The sequence below is a fragment of the Leopardus geoffroyi genome, chromosome B4 (assembly GCF_018350155.1).
Source record: "Leopardus geoffroyi isolate Oge1 chromosome B4, O.geoffroyi_Oge1_pat1.0, whole genome shotgun sequence".
Lineage (NCBI taxonomy): Eukaryota > Metazoa > Chordata > Mammalia > Carnivora > Felidae > Leopardus > Leopardus geoffroyi.
The window spans coordinates 44,681,043-44,698,759 of record NC_059341.1 but is presented as its reverse complement, the minus strand read 5'-3'; the positions used below and the strand labels follow the sequence as shown (position 1 = coordinate 44,698,759).

At 36.3% G+C, this 17,717-nt stretch overlaps 1 protein-coding gene across 2 annotated transcripts; it reads left to right on the top strand.

Moving 5' to 3' along the window:
- Positions 1 to 2,022: 2,022 nt before the first annotated feature.
- Positions 2,023 to 13,355, top strand: LOC123591054 (C-type lectin domain family 9 member A-like). 2 transcript variants are annotated; one of them, XM_045464823.1, is made up of 8 exons: positions 2,023 to 2,165; positions 2,732 to 2,842; positions 4,603 to 4,701; positions 5,781 to 5,900; positions 7,000 to 7,086; positions 7,911 to 8,062; positions 9,872 to 9,975; positions 12,954 to 13,355. In XM_045464823.1, exons 1-8 carry the CDS (start codon positions 2,132 to 2,134, stop codon positions 13,072 to 13,074), a joined length of 828 nt encoding a protein of 275 aa, XP_045320779.1. In that variant the 5' UTR covers positions 2,023 to 2,131; the 3' UTR covers positions 13,075 to 13,355. The 2 variants fall into 2 exon arrangements, with proteins under 2 accessions (XP_045320779.1, XP_045320780.1); XM_045464824.1 differs by lacking the exon at positions 4,603 to 4,701.
- Positions 13,356 to 17,717: the final 4,362 nt, after the last annotated feature.

Genomic DNA, 17,717 nt, shown 5'->3' with positions numbered 1-17,717 from the left:
TGAAGCTTGATGCAGGTCATGATTTCATGACCCTAGGATCATGACCTGAGTCCCACTTGCCTATGATCACAGGTGTAAATCATTATTTATGCTCCTATGAATTAAATAAGTATATTTACGTATATTATTTCTTCTTTTTTTTTTTCATCTTCTCCTTTTCTTCCTCTTGTTGCTCATTTTCCTTCCACTTTTCCTTTTCCTATGCCATGCAACTGCCCCCTAGTCTGCAACTTGATTTTTGTTTTTAAACAACAGAACATGTAGAAACTTCTTCTGGTTTATTCTTTAAAGAATTCTTTCTTTTATTAAAAAAAATTAATGTTTATTTATTTTTGAGAGAGAGAGAGAGAGATTACAAGCAGGGGTGGGGCAGAGAGAGAGAGAGAGAGGGAGGCACAGAATCTGAAGCAGGCTCCAGGCTCGAGCGGTCAGCACAGAGCCTGACGCGGGGCTCGAACTCATGAACCCCGAGATCATGACCTGACCTAAAGTCAGATATTTAAGTGGTTGAGCCACCCAGGTGTCCCAAGAATACTTTCTTAAAAATGCATGGTTATAGGGGCATCTGGGTGGCTCAGTTGTTTAAGCATCCAACTTCAGCTCAGGTCATGATCTCACAGTCCAGGAGTTCGAGCCCCACGTCGGGCTCTGTGTTAACAGCTTAGAGCCTGGAGCCTGCTTCAGATTCTGTGTCTCCCTCCCTTTCTGCCCCTCTCCTGCTCATGCTCTCTCTCTGTCTCAAAAATAAACAAAAACATTAAAAAAAATTAAAAAAAATACATGGTTATATAACTTCTCATGTGGAGAGGTGATTAATCATATCAAAAGGCTCTAGTATAGTCAACTTTATTTCATTCTAAATAGAATGAATAGATCCACGAATGGAATATGATATATGCCCACATGATATTTTTCATATTTGCTTATTATAAGTGATATTCAAACATTAATGATTAATACTTTCTCTTTTTTCCCACTTATATTTATCTGAATCCTGATCCAATGCAATACAATGAGAGTTTTATATTTAGAGTCAGAGAGTAAACAAAATAAAAATGAATCACGATATAGGCAGAAAGTTAATGTATGATATCTTTTGATTAAGTCTCAACTCTCTCCATCCCGAGATTTCCTGAGATCTTTGAGCGAACAGTAATGTTATAATATTCTCATTAGCCAACCTTGTATTTCATATACTAAAAGATAAAATGCAATATATTTTTAAGATTACTTGTAAGGCCATTCTGAACTGGACATAGAAGAATGGAAAGCATGACAACCGCCTGTGTCTAAGGTATCTCGTGTGGTTTCAACCAGACTGGCCTAAATATATATTCGTTTCTGTGAGGTTATAACACCAATGATGAGAAAGAGTCTTATGCCTATTTTTATTTATGTACAATATCGATTTCTACGCACTCCAGATATTTTTTTTTCATCTGAGTTCACTAAAGAGCACATGGTAGATTGTTAGTGGTTACCCAGTTTTATTTCTATGAATAGAACTTGTTTTTACTTGAAAAAAAAGTGGCAGAGGGGCTTAGTACCAAAAAACCTTAAGCCAAATTGTCAATATCTTGATCTATAGATTTTATTATGTGGTCTAATTCCTCAATAGGTATTTATTATAGGGTGTCATTTAAATGTCTCTTTAACAGATATCTGTTATTTCCAATATTTCCTTCTTATCCCTCTAGTTGGCTAGACCCTTAGTCCCATGTACCTATGTCTTTCTTTAGTACATACCCAATTCTCACGAAAATTTTCACTGGGGACTACTCATTTACAAGTTTTTGTTATGACAGTGACTTTTCTTAATTTATTTTCAGACCATTACTTGCACAAACCAGATGCTATTAAAAGGCTTGTTGTACATAATTTAATGAAGTAGGAACAGTTTTTATGTTTGCAAAACTGTTAGAAATATATCCAGTTGGTTTCACATTTCCTCTGTGGTTTTTACCAAAGTAAGTTAGTATCATACACTGTAAGTAGCCTCCCATTTAGGGTAGGTCCGTACTTTTCATCAACTCTAGGGTAGTGGCAGAACAAATCTCTTCATTCACTTACCACCATCTTTGTGGATTTCTTTTCAGCACGGGGCTCAAGGAACTATCTAGAAGGCTTCATCATGTCCAATGCTCCAGACTCTCAGCAGTCTCCAGGTATTTTTTTTTTTTTCATTCAAAATCCTATACCATTTTAATGAAAATAAAATTTTCATTATCTTTGTCTATCATCATTGATGGTTACGATTATAACAGGGGCATAAAGGCCTTATATTTTCTTTAATATTTTTCAGATACACTGAAAGGATGCTTTTAAATAAAATTAACAGAAATAATGATGCAGTTCCCGGCTCAACCAAAAGCATAATCAATCATTTAAATAGTTTTAGCTGAGTGGGCTGTTAGATTGAAATGTGATTTGACTGTTTCTGATTTCAGTACTACTATAATCATTTTTCTAACAGTTTTTGAAAATAGTCATGAATCTCTAAATTAAGTTCTAATCTTATTTGCTTTACAAGAATATAAATTAATGGTGGATGGGAGATAGGCTAGATGGGTGATGCGTATTAATGAGGGCACCTGTGGTGATGAGCCCTGGGTGTTGTGTGTAAGTGATGAACCTCTTAATTCTACTCCTGAAACCACTATTGCATTGTATGTTAACTAACTAAAATTTAAATACATTAAAAACAATTAATTATGTATTTTCTATGCTAAAGAAATCACAGAGCAGACAGAGACAATTGTGGACTTGAACCTTCCTCTTCCTCCTCCTCCTCCTGCTCCAGAGGATGAATGGGGCCCAAATCCCGAGCCTACTAACATGAGTGGTACAGTATATATACCAGATTTTATGGATCTGTGTTTTCTCTTTCTTATCTTAAGGTACTTCTTCACCTGATTTTACTTTTCTCTGGCTGTTACTATTTTGGAATTTTACAATTTAGAGAAAATATAGACATTAAAAGTTTTTCAAAACGTATATAATAATTCATCAAAAGCATATTTTCTCACAAAGACATTTGAAAATTTCATACATTAAGGAGAATATTCAAATACAAAAGAAGCCATTTGTCCAAATTTTGACTTGTTTCCTGGCATGAAACGGAGAGACTTCAACATGATCAAGGTGAAAATTTGAAATGTGATCATGATTTAAAATTCAGCAGATTTATAAAACGACGAGAAAGGTAGAGCCCTACTATATGATTGCATCGTTTTGATCATAATGAAACATTAGTAGAGCACGATCTCTCAGCTTCAGCACCACTGACATTTTGGGCTAAATGACTTTTTGTTGTGGGGGATGGTCCAGTAATTGTAGGATGGTTAGTAGCATCTCTGGTTTCTACTCACTAGACACCAGTCACACTGCTCCTCAGTAGCCCTTGCCCCTCAGTTATGACACCAAGAATGTCTCCAGACAGTTACAAATGCCTCTGGTCGATAACCGCCATTACATTATTCAGAAAGTTAGAGAAGTGATTTGGACAGTAGTTATTAACATAACCATTTTCTTTATGGCAGCGTTTCACTTCATTTCAGAAGTGCAATTCTTCAGAAGTATAATCGTTTTTTTTTTTAAACTAGAGTCTATAAGTTTATTTCAGAAGAAATAAACATACCAAGAAAAGACTATAAACCACGATGGCTAAAAGTCTGGTTTCTAAAATGTGGCGATGTAGCATCTTATTGTTGTGAAACTGAAGAAATTATAGATATTTGGCCTAAATCCAAAATAGTCCCCAAGATTTATTATAAAGTAATTCTTTCTAAGAAGAATGTACCACCAGTGAGAAAGATCACAGGAAGAATTCTATTTGAAGAACAGAAGATATCTAAAATAATTAACCATTTCTCCCATCTGATTATATTAATGAGAATAAGGTAATCTGAGCTGAAATTTTATACCTGTTATTTAAGGGTATTTAATACCTGTACGTAAATTTTTCATCTGACCATGACTAAACCAAGATCATGCTCAGGTTTGATGGTTGACTGGGAGAACTCACATAGATACTCATACTTATAGCTAAGATTCATGACAATGGAAGGATACCAAGCCCAAACAGCAAAGGGAAAAGGTACATGGAATAAAGAAGGGGGGACACTAGACTCAAGCTTGCAAGGGTCTTTTCTCAGTAGAGTCACACAGGCCACGTAAATCCCCCCCCCCCCCCCCCCCGCACGTTGTGACAATGTGTGTCAAATGTTGCCATCCCAAGAAACTCATTAGAGGAAACATTTGACACACATTGTCACAACGTGCGGGGAGGAATAGTGAGCCACTCTTATCAATAACTGTTGTGGAAACCCTCTTGAAATCTAGGTTTCCAGAAGCCAGCCAAGGCCAACCTTACAAGCAGACCTTTCAAAGGATGGTAGTCAGGTCTGCTATGTTAATTCGTTTCTGCACATCCTCTTAAGTAACTTTTGTTCCCTTCTCATTCAGCCTAAAAGTTCATTGGACAATATGTTTCAGAAAATTTGGGATATTTTAAGAGCAATAGCCAATGGCTAATAATGGTATTAATCTTTCAAACAATAGGAGCTCAGAATATCTCTGATTATCACTCACTCTGTTTCTTAGCTTCTTCTATTCCCTTTTTTCTGTATGGAATCATTCCTGTGGTCCTGGGAATCTTCAGCTTGCTGCTCTTGGCATTATGTGGATTCTTTGGTTATCAGTGTAAGTCTGATTTATTAGGGGAAAAGATTTCTCAGATTATCATATTGTTTTAAACCGTTTTCAGATAATAGTTTTTGGTGAATGTTTTAATGCCATAAGTAAAAAAAGAACAGGTAAAAAATGACATGAAATTTTTTTTTTCAACGTTTATTTATTTTTGGGACAAAGAGAGACAGAGCATGAACGGGGGAGGGGCAGAGAGAGAGGGAGACACAGAATCGGAAACAGGCTCCAGGCTCCGAGCTATCAGCCCAGAGCCTGACGTGGGGCTCGAACTCACGGACCGCGAGATCGTGACCTGGCTGAAGTCGGACGCTTAACCGACTGCGCCACCCAGGCGCCCCAAAAATGACATGAAATTTATCACAATTTTTACCATATGAAATAATTTCACTCTGTGAGCTCTCAGTAACTGCACCTGTTTTTCCAGGGAGGTGATATTATTACAATTGCTGTAGAGATAGTAATAGCAATGATTATTATTGTTATTTGAAAACTACAACTAGCTAAGAAATAAGTTCAATGAATTTACAACTGTATTTACTTTGAAAACAGAAAGTAATTTCTTCTGTAGTTTGCTTAAATTGTCAGTGTCTCCAGCAGCCTAAATTAGATTGGCAGAATGTTTTTATTGCTACTAAAATTATTCACAACTGGTGATTTGAAAATAAGTGTTCCTCTTTGATAACATCAGCTCGAAACTCAAAATTCTGTAATTTTGATCAGGAAGTGAAATTCTACACATTAAATCAACCATTCATGATGCCAAAAGATTTATTCAAGACTATGTTTATTGTTTTCGTTGTCTGTTTTGAATTGTACCATTTTTCTATTAATAGAAACGTGCATTCAAACTTCTAAGGAAATTAGGTTGATATTTTAGATTTAGTCATAGACTTTAGAAATGATAGTGGATAAATGAAAGTGTATTTAGCCATAGATCTTTTTAAAGTCTTGGAAAATATTTATGGAGACCTTTATTAGGGAGGAAACTATAAAAATTATACCTTATAATTGAACACACTGCTGCATCATAATTAAGAATGTGGTTTATATGTATTGGGAATTCTTGTTCTTAGACTTTCATACTGTTGAGGCATCAGCGACCAAGATGAAGAGCCTTAACGCATTGATTGAGTCTTTTCAAAGCAAAGCAGACAAATTTCTTCATGTCCAAAATGTTCTTGACCAAAATAAAGGTAATATGAAAGCTAGAACAAACTCTTTGTACAGAATGCTAGATTGTTCTTCTTGTTGCGGTCCTGAAATGGTTGGTTGCATAATGTAACAGGAGCCCTCTGACACAACAGCATGGCTGTTTTGACGACTTCTTGCCTCTTAGTTCTTCACATAATCTTCTGAAACTGAGTGAGTCACATATTTATGAGACAAGGCTTCCTATATTAATTAATTAGCTCATTCACTCATTTATTCATCCACATTTGTTCAATGCACACTAAATGTCAGCCACTAGGCTAGTGATCAGTATGAGCCCTACCATTGGGAGGCTCAGGAGAAAGCATATAAACCAAAAATAAATCAAAATGTCCAGGTGTGCATAGAGGTGTGCAAGATGTTCGTGGAGCATAGAAATGGAGGAATTTAAATACCTGAAAAGTCATGGTGTTTTCATAGTTTCAAACTCCTAAGAATAAGAGTTGAAAATACTAGAGTCGTCATAAAGCGTCTTTTATGTTAAGTAATTGTAACATAAAATAGTCTATATTTACAATAAATAAGTATTTTACAAAGGCCATGCATTAGAATGTTAGTTTGTTTCCTGTGAGGTACCAAATCTATCTTGAATACTTAAATCAACCATGTGGGAGTCCTTTAGTGACAGGTTGTGATAAAAGACTGGTTTCTTTCTATCTTTTTCTTTTTTTTATTGAGATATGCTTAACATCTAACACTGTGTCTGTTTGAGATGTATGAAGTGTTGGCTTAATGCATTTGTATATTGCAGTATGATTACTACAGTAGCATATCATGTTGCATAATTACCATTTCAATTCTGTACTGAGAACAATGAAGATTCAGTGCCTTAGGAGCTTTGAATTTCTAATACAGTATTGTTGATTACGATCACTAAGTTGTGCATTTTAAAAGGCTAGTTTCTAAGCGATTGATTATTTCAGCTAAAGGTAAACGTAATTCAGAAGAGAGGGGAATTGACCAAAATTATTTATGTATTTTGCCGCGTGGTAATTTCATTATTGTGACTTGGTAATTTGCATTATTATAATTTCCCTATTGTGACTATATCTGATGTAATGTGTCTTCTCGTCTATTACGAAGCTTTATTGTCCTATGTGGAAACCCTAGAGTGGCTGCAAAGCCAGGAGTATCTCCTTGAGGCTTTACGTGAACTAAATCAGAAACAAGGTAATTTGGAAGTGAAAAAATGCTGAGTTGATAATAATTCTTAATAACAGTCTTATTTATCTGAAAAGGGAAAGGTATGAAGCAATAAGGCCTTGTTTGTGGGTTCTGAGGGTCTGTGGGCTCTGAGTTGTAAATATTTTCTTTCCTGGGCACATACACCCCAATGTTTATAGCAGTGCTATTAACAAGGCCAAATTATTGAAAGAGCCCAAATGTCCATTGACTGGTGAATGAGTAAAGAAGATATGAGGTATGCGTATGTATGTGTGTATGTGTATATACATACATGTGTGTGTGCGTGTATAAATACACGTGTATATATACACACAGGCACACACACGTATGTATATACGTGTGTGTGTGTATGTATATATATATATATATATATATATATATATATATACTTCACAATGAAAACGAATGAAATATTGTCATTTGCAAAAATGTAGGTGGAACTGGAGGGTATGATGCTAGGCAAAATAAATCAGGCAAAGAGAGACAGGTATCGTATGATTTCACTCGTGTGGAATTTGAGAAACTGAACAGATGAACATAGGGGAAGGGGAGGAAAAATAAGAGAAAACCAGAGAGGGAGGCAAACCATAAGAGACTCTTAAACACAGAGAACAAACTGAGGGCTGCTGGAGGGGAGGTGATGAGCAGGGGATGGGCTAAACGGTGATGGGCATTAAGGAGAGAACTCTTTGGGATGAATGCTGGGTGTCCTAGGTAAGAGACGGATCACTGGGTTCTCCTCCCGAAGTCAAGACTACTCTGTATGTTAACCGACTTGAATTTTTAATAAAAAATATTTTCTTTCCTAGGAGTCAGGTGTGGACGTCCTCTGAAACACTGGGTTGAATCCAATGACCACTGCTACCACCAAACCATGGAAACGGTTTCTTGGTTAGACTGTTTCGATCTTTGTGTCTCTTTGAACGCTACATTTTTAAAGACAGAAGGGAGTAGGTTAAAGGTGAGATTGTATTTTCTTCTTTACTTCTGGGATATGAATATATAGTAGATACCAGTCACAGGAAGTGTTCACCTGTGGCTCTAAAAACAGAGAAAGGAGTACTCTCTTGCTTCGTTTTTCACTCATCTTTTCCTGGCCTGCTCCACTTCAGCAAGCCGTTCTTTTCGGTTTCCTGTAGAAACGTTGCATTTGCTGCTCCCTCTGCATGCAACGTTCTTTTCTCATGTGACCATGGACTATTTCACCTCCTTCAAGTATGCATTCATTCAGTTACCACCTTCTCAATGACCTGCCCTGACACCCCCATTTAAATTTGCAACTTGTACATCAGTGTCCACCCCCAGTCTCCCACAGATGCCCTTCTCTGTACTCCTAGTCTAACCTGCTTTAATTTTTTTCCTTTCCTTTCCTTTCATTTCCTTCCCTTCCCTTCCCTTTCTTCCCCTCCCCTCCCCTCTCCTCCTCTCCTCTCCTTCCCTTTCCTTTCTTCTTTCCTTGCCTTGCCTTTCCACTTCTTATTTTAATTGCAGTATAGTTAACATACGGTGTTACAGTAGTTTCAGGTGCACAGCATAGTGATTCAACAATTTTATGTATTACCCAATGCTCATTATGATAAATGTACTCTTTTTTTTTTCAAATTAACCTTATTCTATTGAATCCAGGGGCTAAAATAAGGAAATCATTCTTTATCTTTTGATAAGTGTACCTCTTGAATCCCCATCACCCATTTCACCTCTCACCCCATCCCCCACCTCTCCTCTAGTAACCGTCAGTTTGCTCCTTAGAGTGAAGAGTCCATTTTTTGGTGTGTCTGTTTTTATTCTTTGTTCATTTGTTTTGTTTCGTACATTCCATATATGTTGGAAATTATATGGTGGCTGTCTTTCTCTTGCGGACTTATTTTACTTAGCATTACACCCTCTAGATCCATCCATGCTGCAAATGTCAAGATTTGATTCTTTTATGGCTGAGTAACATCACGTGATTCATACCTACCACATCTTCTCTATGTATTCATCTATTAATGGACACTTGGACTGCTTCCATAGCTTGGCTATTGTAAATACTGCTGCAATAAAAATAGGGGTGCACATATCTTTTCAAATTAGTGTTTTTGTATTCTTCGGGTAACCCAGTAGCGCAACTATTGGATCATAGGGTAGTTCTATTTTTAATGTTTTGAGGAACCTCCACACTGTCCTCTACCGTGGCGGCACCATTGCATTCCCCACTAACAGTGAAGGAAAGTTCCTTTTTCTCCACATCCTTCTCAACCCCGTTTCTTGTGGTTTTGATTTTAACCATTCTGACAGATCTGAGATGATATCTCACTGTGGTCCCCTGCTCTAGTTTCTTTTATAGCTGGTGTCACCTTATGTATCACTTGTATGTATGTTTATCTCTGTCTGTACCCAATCGCCCAAAGCAGGAAGTGTTCTCATTTTTGTTCAATGATATGTCTCCTGTGGAAGAGTAGACACAGAGTTGGATTAAACAATAGAATGAGTAAATAGAAGAAATTCATTTTTGCTGTGTGGTGTCCTCTTGAATATAAGATTTTCTATTAGCAGTCTTTCTTTTTTTCTTTGTATGTAATTCCTGGTTTGAGAAAAGCACGGGCACTGCAGAACTGAAATATATTTTTTTATGTTTCTTTTATCATTGGAGATATATATATATATATATATATATATTTTTTTTTTTTCTTTTTGTGATTCTTTACTTCTCACCTGACACAAATTCCATATTTTTGGTCTGTAATGTGCTTTTAGTATTAATAGCTTTATATTTTTTGCTTCCATGCAGAATGTCATGGAATTAATTGCAGTAGGTCCTACTTGGCTTGGCCTGTCTTACAAGGAGGACAATGAATGGAAGTGGGAGGATGGCTCCTCTCCTTCTCCTGGGCTGTAAGTTTCCAAATTATAATTTAGTTCTCTTTTCCTTTCTCAATGGCTTTTGCTCAAAGAGCTTGAGGAAATAGAGATGACTGGGGACAAAATTTAGACTTTTTTTTCCCTTGCCTTTGTTATTTCACATTATACCGTCAGCCATATTATAAACCATAAAGTCACGTAAGTATTTTATAATTAATGTAAATATGCCTCTCTAATTATAGAATCTGATTAATTACAATTTTAGATAAGAAAAGTAATATGGACAAGAATATGATTATATATAAATTTTAGGACCTCTATGTTGCTGTTTTGGGAAGAAGTATAGAATTGTCATTCCCTGGCCAAAAAATTTGAGTCCTTTTCACGGTTTTATTTTTTTTATTTTTCTTTATTTATTTTTTTCCTTTTTATGGTTTTAAGCACATACTGGTCAATTGTGATCGAGAAACTTTACATTCGATAGCTACTGAAAAAATATGTATATAAATCTACTTCAACACTGTATGACAAATGTAATATTTCAAAGTTTTGATAATTTTGATAGCTGACTATTTTTATTTTGTCCTTTTATGTTATAGTGTTCTGATATTTAGTAAGACCATTTTTCCTACAACCTATAATAACACTTTTGACCATTTTATCATATTTATTTATTTTTTTTTTATTTTTGGAATGGTTTCTTATATATTAAGTGTCTAACCTCTCTTTCAGACATCTTACCAGATTTTCCCTTTAGTAATTTGCCCTTTAAGTTTATTTGCCTTTATTACATGAACGGGAAGTTAACATTTAGGTATACAGAGATTGTCTTTATTCATTTGAAATTTGTTTTGACATATAATGGAGAAAGCTCCAGGTACACATGTACCTGGAGAAGCAGGTACATGTGTGTTTATGTATAATTATAATTATATCTGTTCCTAATATGTATATTTCAGTTAGGTAACTAATTGTCAGAGTACTGTTTAAATGATTATTTTTTCATCACTGGATTTAATGTCACATTTTTGATACACTAAAATGTAATATTTAAATAATTTAACTCACTTAATATGTCATTTAAATATTTCATAGTAAATGTTTTAATGTGTAAAAAACCACGGATATTTTTCTGGTCTTGCCTGTGCTGTTGTTTCAAATTATGAGTCTATGCTTATTTTCATGGTTGACAATTTTATTTATTACTTTTTTTAATGTTTAGTTTTAAGAGAGAGAGGGAGAAAGCGTGTGAGCGGGAGAGGGGCAGAGAGAGAAGGAGACAGAATCTGAAGCAGGCTCCAGGCTCTTACCTGTCAGCACAGAGCCTGACGCAGGGGTTCGAACTCAAGACCCATGAGATCATGACCTGAGCCCAGGTCAAGAGTTGGATTCTTAACCGACTTAGCCACCCAGGCGCCCCAGTTTTTATTACTTTTTCTGACTTTAAATATGAATTTTATTCTTCTTCCTTTGCCAAATGAAACATCATATTTGTTTTGAAATAACATTCTTTCATTTCGAACTGTTCAGAAAGGCAAGATATATCTCTGGCATATTTTTATTCTAAGTGGTCAGATAATTTTGCCTTATAAGCAATGTCATTTTCAAGTTAAAAATTATAAAAGATTGGGGCGCCTGGGTGGCGCAGTCGGTTAAGCGTCCGACCTCAGCCAGGTCACGATCTCGCGGTCCGTGAGTTCGAGCCCCGCGTCGGGCTCTGGGCTGATGGCTCAGAGCCTGGAGCCTGTTTCCGATTCTGTGTCTCCCTCTCTCTCTGCCCCTCCCCCGTTCATGCTCTGTCTCTCTCTGTCTCAAAAATAAATAAACGTTAAAAAAAAATTAAAAAAAAAATTATAAAAGATAAAGGGTTTTACTATTTCCATCTCAAAGTTGGCTTAAGTATGCTGTTTTTTTATGAAGGCTTTGATATTATTATATCAGGTTTCTTATGTGACCATGATCTCTTTATATAGTTAAATCACAGTCCCCCAATCACAATAAATTTCATCAGTCTTCTGGAGAACGATGAATGTTGTAAACATTATGACAACAAAAACATGTTTTAATAATTTTAGTAACCAGACTCAGGCTGACATGGGATGGCTTTGGTTGATCTTTATAGTTATTAGAATTTTGGGACTTGAATGTTTTCCTCTACTTCAAGCCTTGTACAATGTTTGCTACATAGAATACTCAATATGTATATGATTAATGACTGGAAGAAAGTATAAAATATTTCGGCAATTTATTTTTCCTACACAGTTCAGAATTCTTTTTTTTTTTTCTAATTTCGTTGGCAATATGCATCTAATGTTTCAGTAGACAGACTTAACCTTTTTCCAGACAATATTAGACAACCAATTTTGCTGTAGAGTTGATGAGAGGTAGTTTTATTGACAATGACCTAAAATGCTCTAGAACTTTAGTTAGGGACTAAACTCAACCCGAGTATTAGATAGCATCTACTGTATGGCATTAAAGTCAGTGGTGATTTTGTAAATTGAAGTACACATTAGAGCAGAGAGAAGCATCCTGTAATATCACACACACAGACGCACACACACGTATATATACGTATATATACATTCTAAATTTTATTACTAATATCGGCTGACTATCTAATGTAATGTATTTACAAGCAAAATATCTCTCCTCCAATTGCAGCTGTACATGCATAGCTGAATGGTTTCCATCATACCAATCTGTATTAAACCATAATTTTATATCCCAGGTCATATGTCCGTTCATGCTATTGCCATAGTTTTCCAGCCAGAGCATTCTCTTTCTTTTTACACTGGTGTGTATTTTCCCACTTGTAAATAATTGTCACATCATGCTTATCTTATCTCTTCTGTAAATGCATGAGGTCTTTATGCAAGAGGGAGAGTGTCTTTACTGCCTTGAGTTCTTGACAGTGCTAAGTGTGGTGAATTTCACGTAGTAGTTCTTAATGCTATTTAGTATACACATAATGAGTATGGCCAGTGACCTGTGTTTTCTAAATTTCTCAGGGGTTTACCAGAGCCAAGTCTGGATTTCCAGGGAAAATGTGTGTATGTAAAGGCACACACTCTTGGTACTGATAACTGCACCATACCCTCTTCATGCCTGTGTGAGAAGGTTGTCCACTAAAAATCAGAAGAAGAAAGTTATGAGAAAAGCTATGAGGGTCACATCTCAATAACACTCCAGACGCAAGACCTGCTTGTCTTTGTTCTATTGTTTTTTTTCATGTTATTTGTAACCCTTTTATCTCATAGCAGAAACTGTCAAATGACTTTATGATAGACGAAGGCAAAGCCTAGAGTTTTAGCAGAAATATCAGAGGAGCACCAAAAAGTTACAAATTCAGAACCTGTTTGATTTCATGAGAATTGTATAAATGAACTAATAAACATTATCTGTCATGACTACTTAGTCTTTTTGGCTGTCTTTTACATTTCAGAGTCTATTTATTCATTTATAGTTGTGACCCTATGGAAATAAACCTTTAGAACAAATACAGTGGGAAATATAAGTATTAAATAATTTAACACATAGCATACAAAGGATGTGAAAACTACGGAGGAGTATCAATAGTAACAAAAACATAAAATTAAAAAAAAATAAAATAAATTTCTGAAGTCTCCTATTTTCCCAAATTGCTTACAGAAGCCTTCCTAGCAGATTTAAACATCAATTTCACTATTATCTTCAATCCCTTGCTTCTCTTCTCGGTGAAAAGAGTATTTTCTGTTAAAGATTACTTTTGGGGGTGACCGGGTGACTCAGTCGGTTGTGTCCGACTCTTGATTTCAGTTCAGGGTCATGGGATCGAGCCTGGCATTGGGCTCTGTGCTGAGGGTGGAGACTGCTTAAGATTCTCTCTTTTTCTTCCTCTGCCTCTTCCCTCACTCACTCTCTTTCTCTCTCTCTCAAATTAAAAATAATAAAAAAATTTAAAGAAAGGAATTGCAGGACAAATTTGGGTAAGAGGAAAAGATCCACGTGGCCCTGAATATCTTAACACCTAAATAAAAACCCAGTTATTTCAAATCTTGCTTGTGCACACGCTGTTCTCTCTCACTCTAAACAAATACATAAATAAATGAATAAATAAATAAATAAATAAATAAATAAATAAATAAATATTACTCTTGAGCAGACTTTGGATCAACTCCTGACTACTCCTCAAACTGTTTCAAGTTTTTATGCTATTAATTCTCCCATCACATACAGGTAACCACTTCCATTTAAAATATGTTATCCAAATGTCTATCAACAGATGAATGGATAAAGAAGATGTGGTGTATATAGACAATGGAGGATTACTCAGCAGTCAAAAAGAACGAAATCTTACCACTTGTAACAACGTGGACGGAACTAGAGTGTATTATGCTAAGTGAAATAAGTCAGTCAAAGAAGGACAAATATCATATGATATCACTCATGTGTGGAATCTAAGATACAAACAAATGAACATAAGGGAAAGGAAGCAAAAATAATATAAAAACAGGGACGGGGACAAAACATAAGTGACTCTTAAATATAGAGAACAAAGTGAGGATTGCTGGAGGGGTTGTGCGTGGGGGGGATGGGCTAAATGGGCAAAGGGCATTAAGGAGGACACTTGTGGGGATGAACACTGGGTGTTACATGGAGGGGATGAATCACTGGATTCTACTCCTGAAATAATTACTGCACTAATGCTAACTAACTTGGATGTGAATTTTAAAAAAATGAAACAAATATATTACTTTCCAGGGGCACCTGCGTAGCTCTGTTGGTGAAGCATCCGACTCTTGATTTTGTCTCAGGTCATGATCTCATGGTTCTTGGGTTTGAGCCTTGCATTAGGTTCCGTGCTGACCCTGCGGTGCGGAACCTGCTTGGGAGTCTGCCCCTTCTCTCTCTGCTCCTCCCCTGCTGGCTTTCTATCTCTTTCTTTCAAAGTGGACATGAACATAACTGTGCATCTCTTCCCATCTGCTTCTACTCATGTGCCCTTTCAATTCACACCTTATATAGGTTTCTTTTCAAAGTAAATGTACTTGAGGGAAGAATCTATACGGATTATATACTTTCTCACATTCCAATACTCACTCAGAACATTGTTGTTTGCCTTTTCTTTTTCTCCTCTTTATCAAGACTGCTTTTGTTTAAAACACTAATGATCTATTTGTCATTCATTGACTTTGATTTTTTTTTATATATGTTTCTGTGTTAGGCGGTCTGTTTAATCCATAAATCCAGTTTACTTCAATATTTATATGATTTGTCCTATGGACAGAAGTTTTCTATGTTACTTATTTCCTGCTTCTTGACACTTTGCTGTCGTCGTCGTCGTCATCATCATCATCATCATCTTTGGATGTGGTATTATTTACTTTGAATGGTTCTGCTCTCTCTTGGTTTTCTTCCTACCACCCAGGTCCTGTAGTTTTAGTCTCCTTTATGGATCTCTAATTTCTCCCTCATCTTTTTCAGCTTTAAATTTTCATTAAAGAGCATTCATTCCATTTAAGACGACATTTGATTTATTGACATAGGTGTGTTTTGTCTCAGTTGGCGGCTATATCCTCACTGGTTCTCCAACTCCCTTAACGCCTGCCTCATCCATCTTTGCTTTTGTATAAAATAAATGAAAACATCTGAGAATCACTTATATGTTCATATGTAAATATATAGCTATTAGAGCTCATTCATTCTTGTGATGGGTATAAGATCTGTGTTTAAAGTCTTTTTTTTTTTTTGTCTTTGTCTTTGTTTTTGTTTTGTTTTGTTTGCGCGTGGATGTCCAGTTGGTTTAGCATTATGTGGTGGGAAGACTACCCCTTCTCCTTCGAAGTGCCTTTTTTCTTTCTCGAAGATCATTCAGCTGTACTTACGTGGACCTACTTCAGGGCTCTCTGTTTTGTCTGTCCCTCACCCATACCACATTGTCTGGAGTATTAGCGTTTTCGTAAGTCTCGAATTCAGAGAGTCTTGGTCCTCCACCTTTGTTCTCCTTCAGTAATGTGTTGGCTATTCTGAGTCTACCTTTTGGGACTTTTGTCTGTTTGTTCCATTAGTTCTTGAGAGAACTGGGTTGAAATCTTGCAGTGTTTTGTATACATCAGTTAAAACTTGGGCGTGTTATGTTTTTCAAATCTTATATATATCCTTACTAAATACTTTTTTTTTTTTTTTTTTTTTTTTTTTATCTGTGGTAAAGAAACCTTTTGCTGTAAGATAGATAGGAGGCCTGGGCTCAAATATCTTCTATTACACTCTTTATATATTTGCCATCTGGCATGTTTTTCATCTGTAAGTTTCAGTTTCCTGATTCATAAGATTGGGATGATAATAGCTGTAGCTCCTAGCTGTTTAAGGATTAAACAGGATCGTATGTTTGAAGCATTTAGAAGAATGGCTAGATCAGAGTAAGTGTTCCATTGGGGTTAGCTATTGTTATAGACGAGAAGAAAAATCTTAAGCTTCTTGTAAACAGTGGAACATTATATGACTTAAAAGTAGTCTTATTATAAATAATGATGATACGATGTAGAAATGTTGGCGATTGAAATGCATACTATTCATACATATAAGATTAACTTCTTTACCTCCTTAATCTATTTTCCTTTTTATGTCTTTAACCCTTTCCTTTTTTTTTGTAAATTTTTTTTAATGTTTTTAAATTATTTTTGAGAGAGAGAGAGAGTCAGAGCACAAGTGGGGGGAGGGGCAGAGAGAGAGGGAGACACAGAATCAGAAGCAGGCTTCAGGCTCTGAGCTGTCAGTACAGAGCCCCATGTGGAGCTCGAACTTATAAGCCGTGAGATCATGACCTGAGCCAAAGTCGGACACTTAACTGACTGAGCCACCCAGGTGCCCCTCTTCCACACTGTTCTATTCCCTTCCTTTTTTTTTTTTTTCAACGTTTTATTTAGTTTTGGGACAGAGAGAGACAGAGCATGAACGGGGGAGGGGCAGAGAGAGAGGGAGACACAGAGTCGGAAACAGGCTCCAGGCTCTGAGCCATCAGCCCAGAGCCCGACGCGGGGCTCGAACTCACGGACCGCGAGATCGTGACCTGGCTGAAGTCGGACGCTTAACCGACTGCGCCACCCAGGCGCCCCTTCATCCAATTCTCTACACACTTTCTTTACGATCTTCCTTTCGTTTTGCCTGTTCTATAAGTCAGGTTGACTTAATTGATTACAAGTAACAGAAACAGAATTCAATCTGGCTTGGAAAAGTGGGAAAACTTTTGGAAATATACTTGGTTATTATGTATAATTGAAGAAGAGTTTGAATAAACAAACCATAGGAAAGGTAGCGACAGAGCTTAGCCACAGGGAAAATGAGCTATGGAATTCAAGTCTACCAGCTGCCTACACTGCTTTTCTCTGCCTTTCTCTTTCCATGTGGGTTTTATTCCTTTTTTTTCATGAAGATAGATTCCTTCCATATAATTGCAAACACTGACAACAACTACTCTCAGGCCTTCATCTTATAGCTTTTATTATAGGAGAGGTTCTTATCTAATTTTTACTAGAAAATATAAATAAGGTCTAGCTAGGGAGGACTAAGCCCTCAAAATATGGCCACCTTAGCTATAAGTGTATATTTTGAAGGGTCGGAAGTTTTCAGATGGAAGGATCCATGCTGGCTGACAAGAGCATAGTTGCCCCTACAATTATTCACTAATTTTTCCTGCACAAAGGTGCCACAAATCAAATATATTCCTCAAGAAAGCATAGAGATTTTTTTTTTTAATTTTTTTTTCAACATTTATTTATTTTTGGGACAGAGAG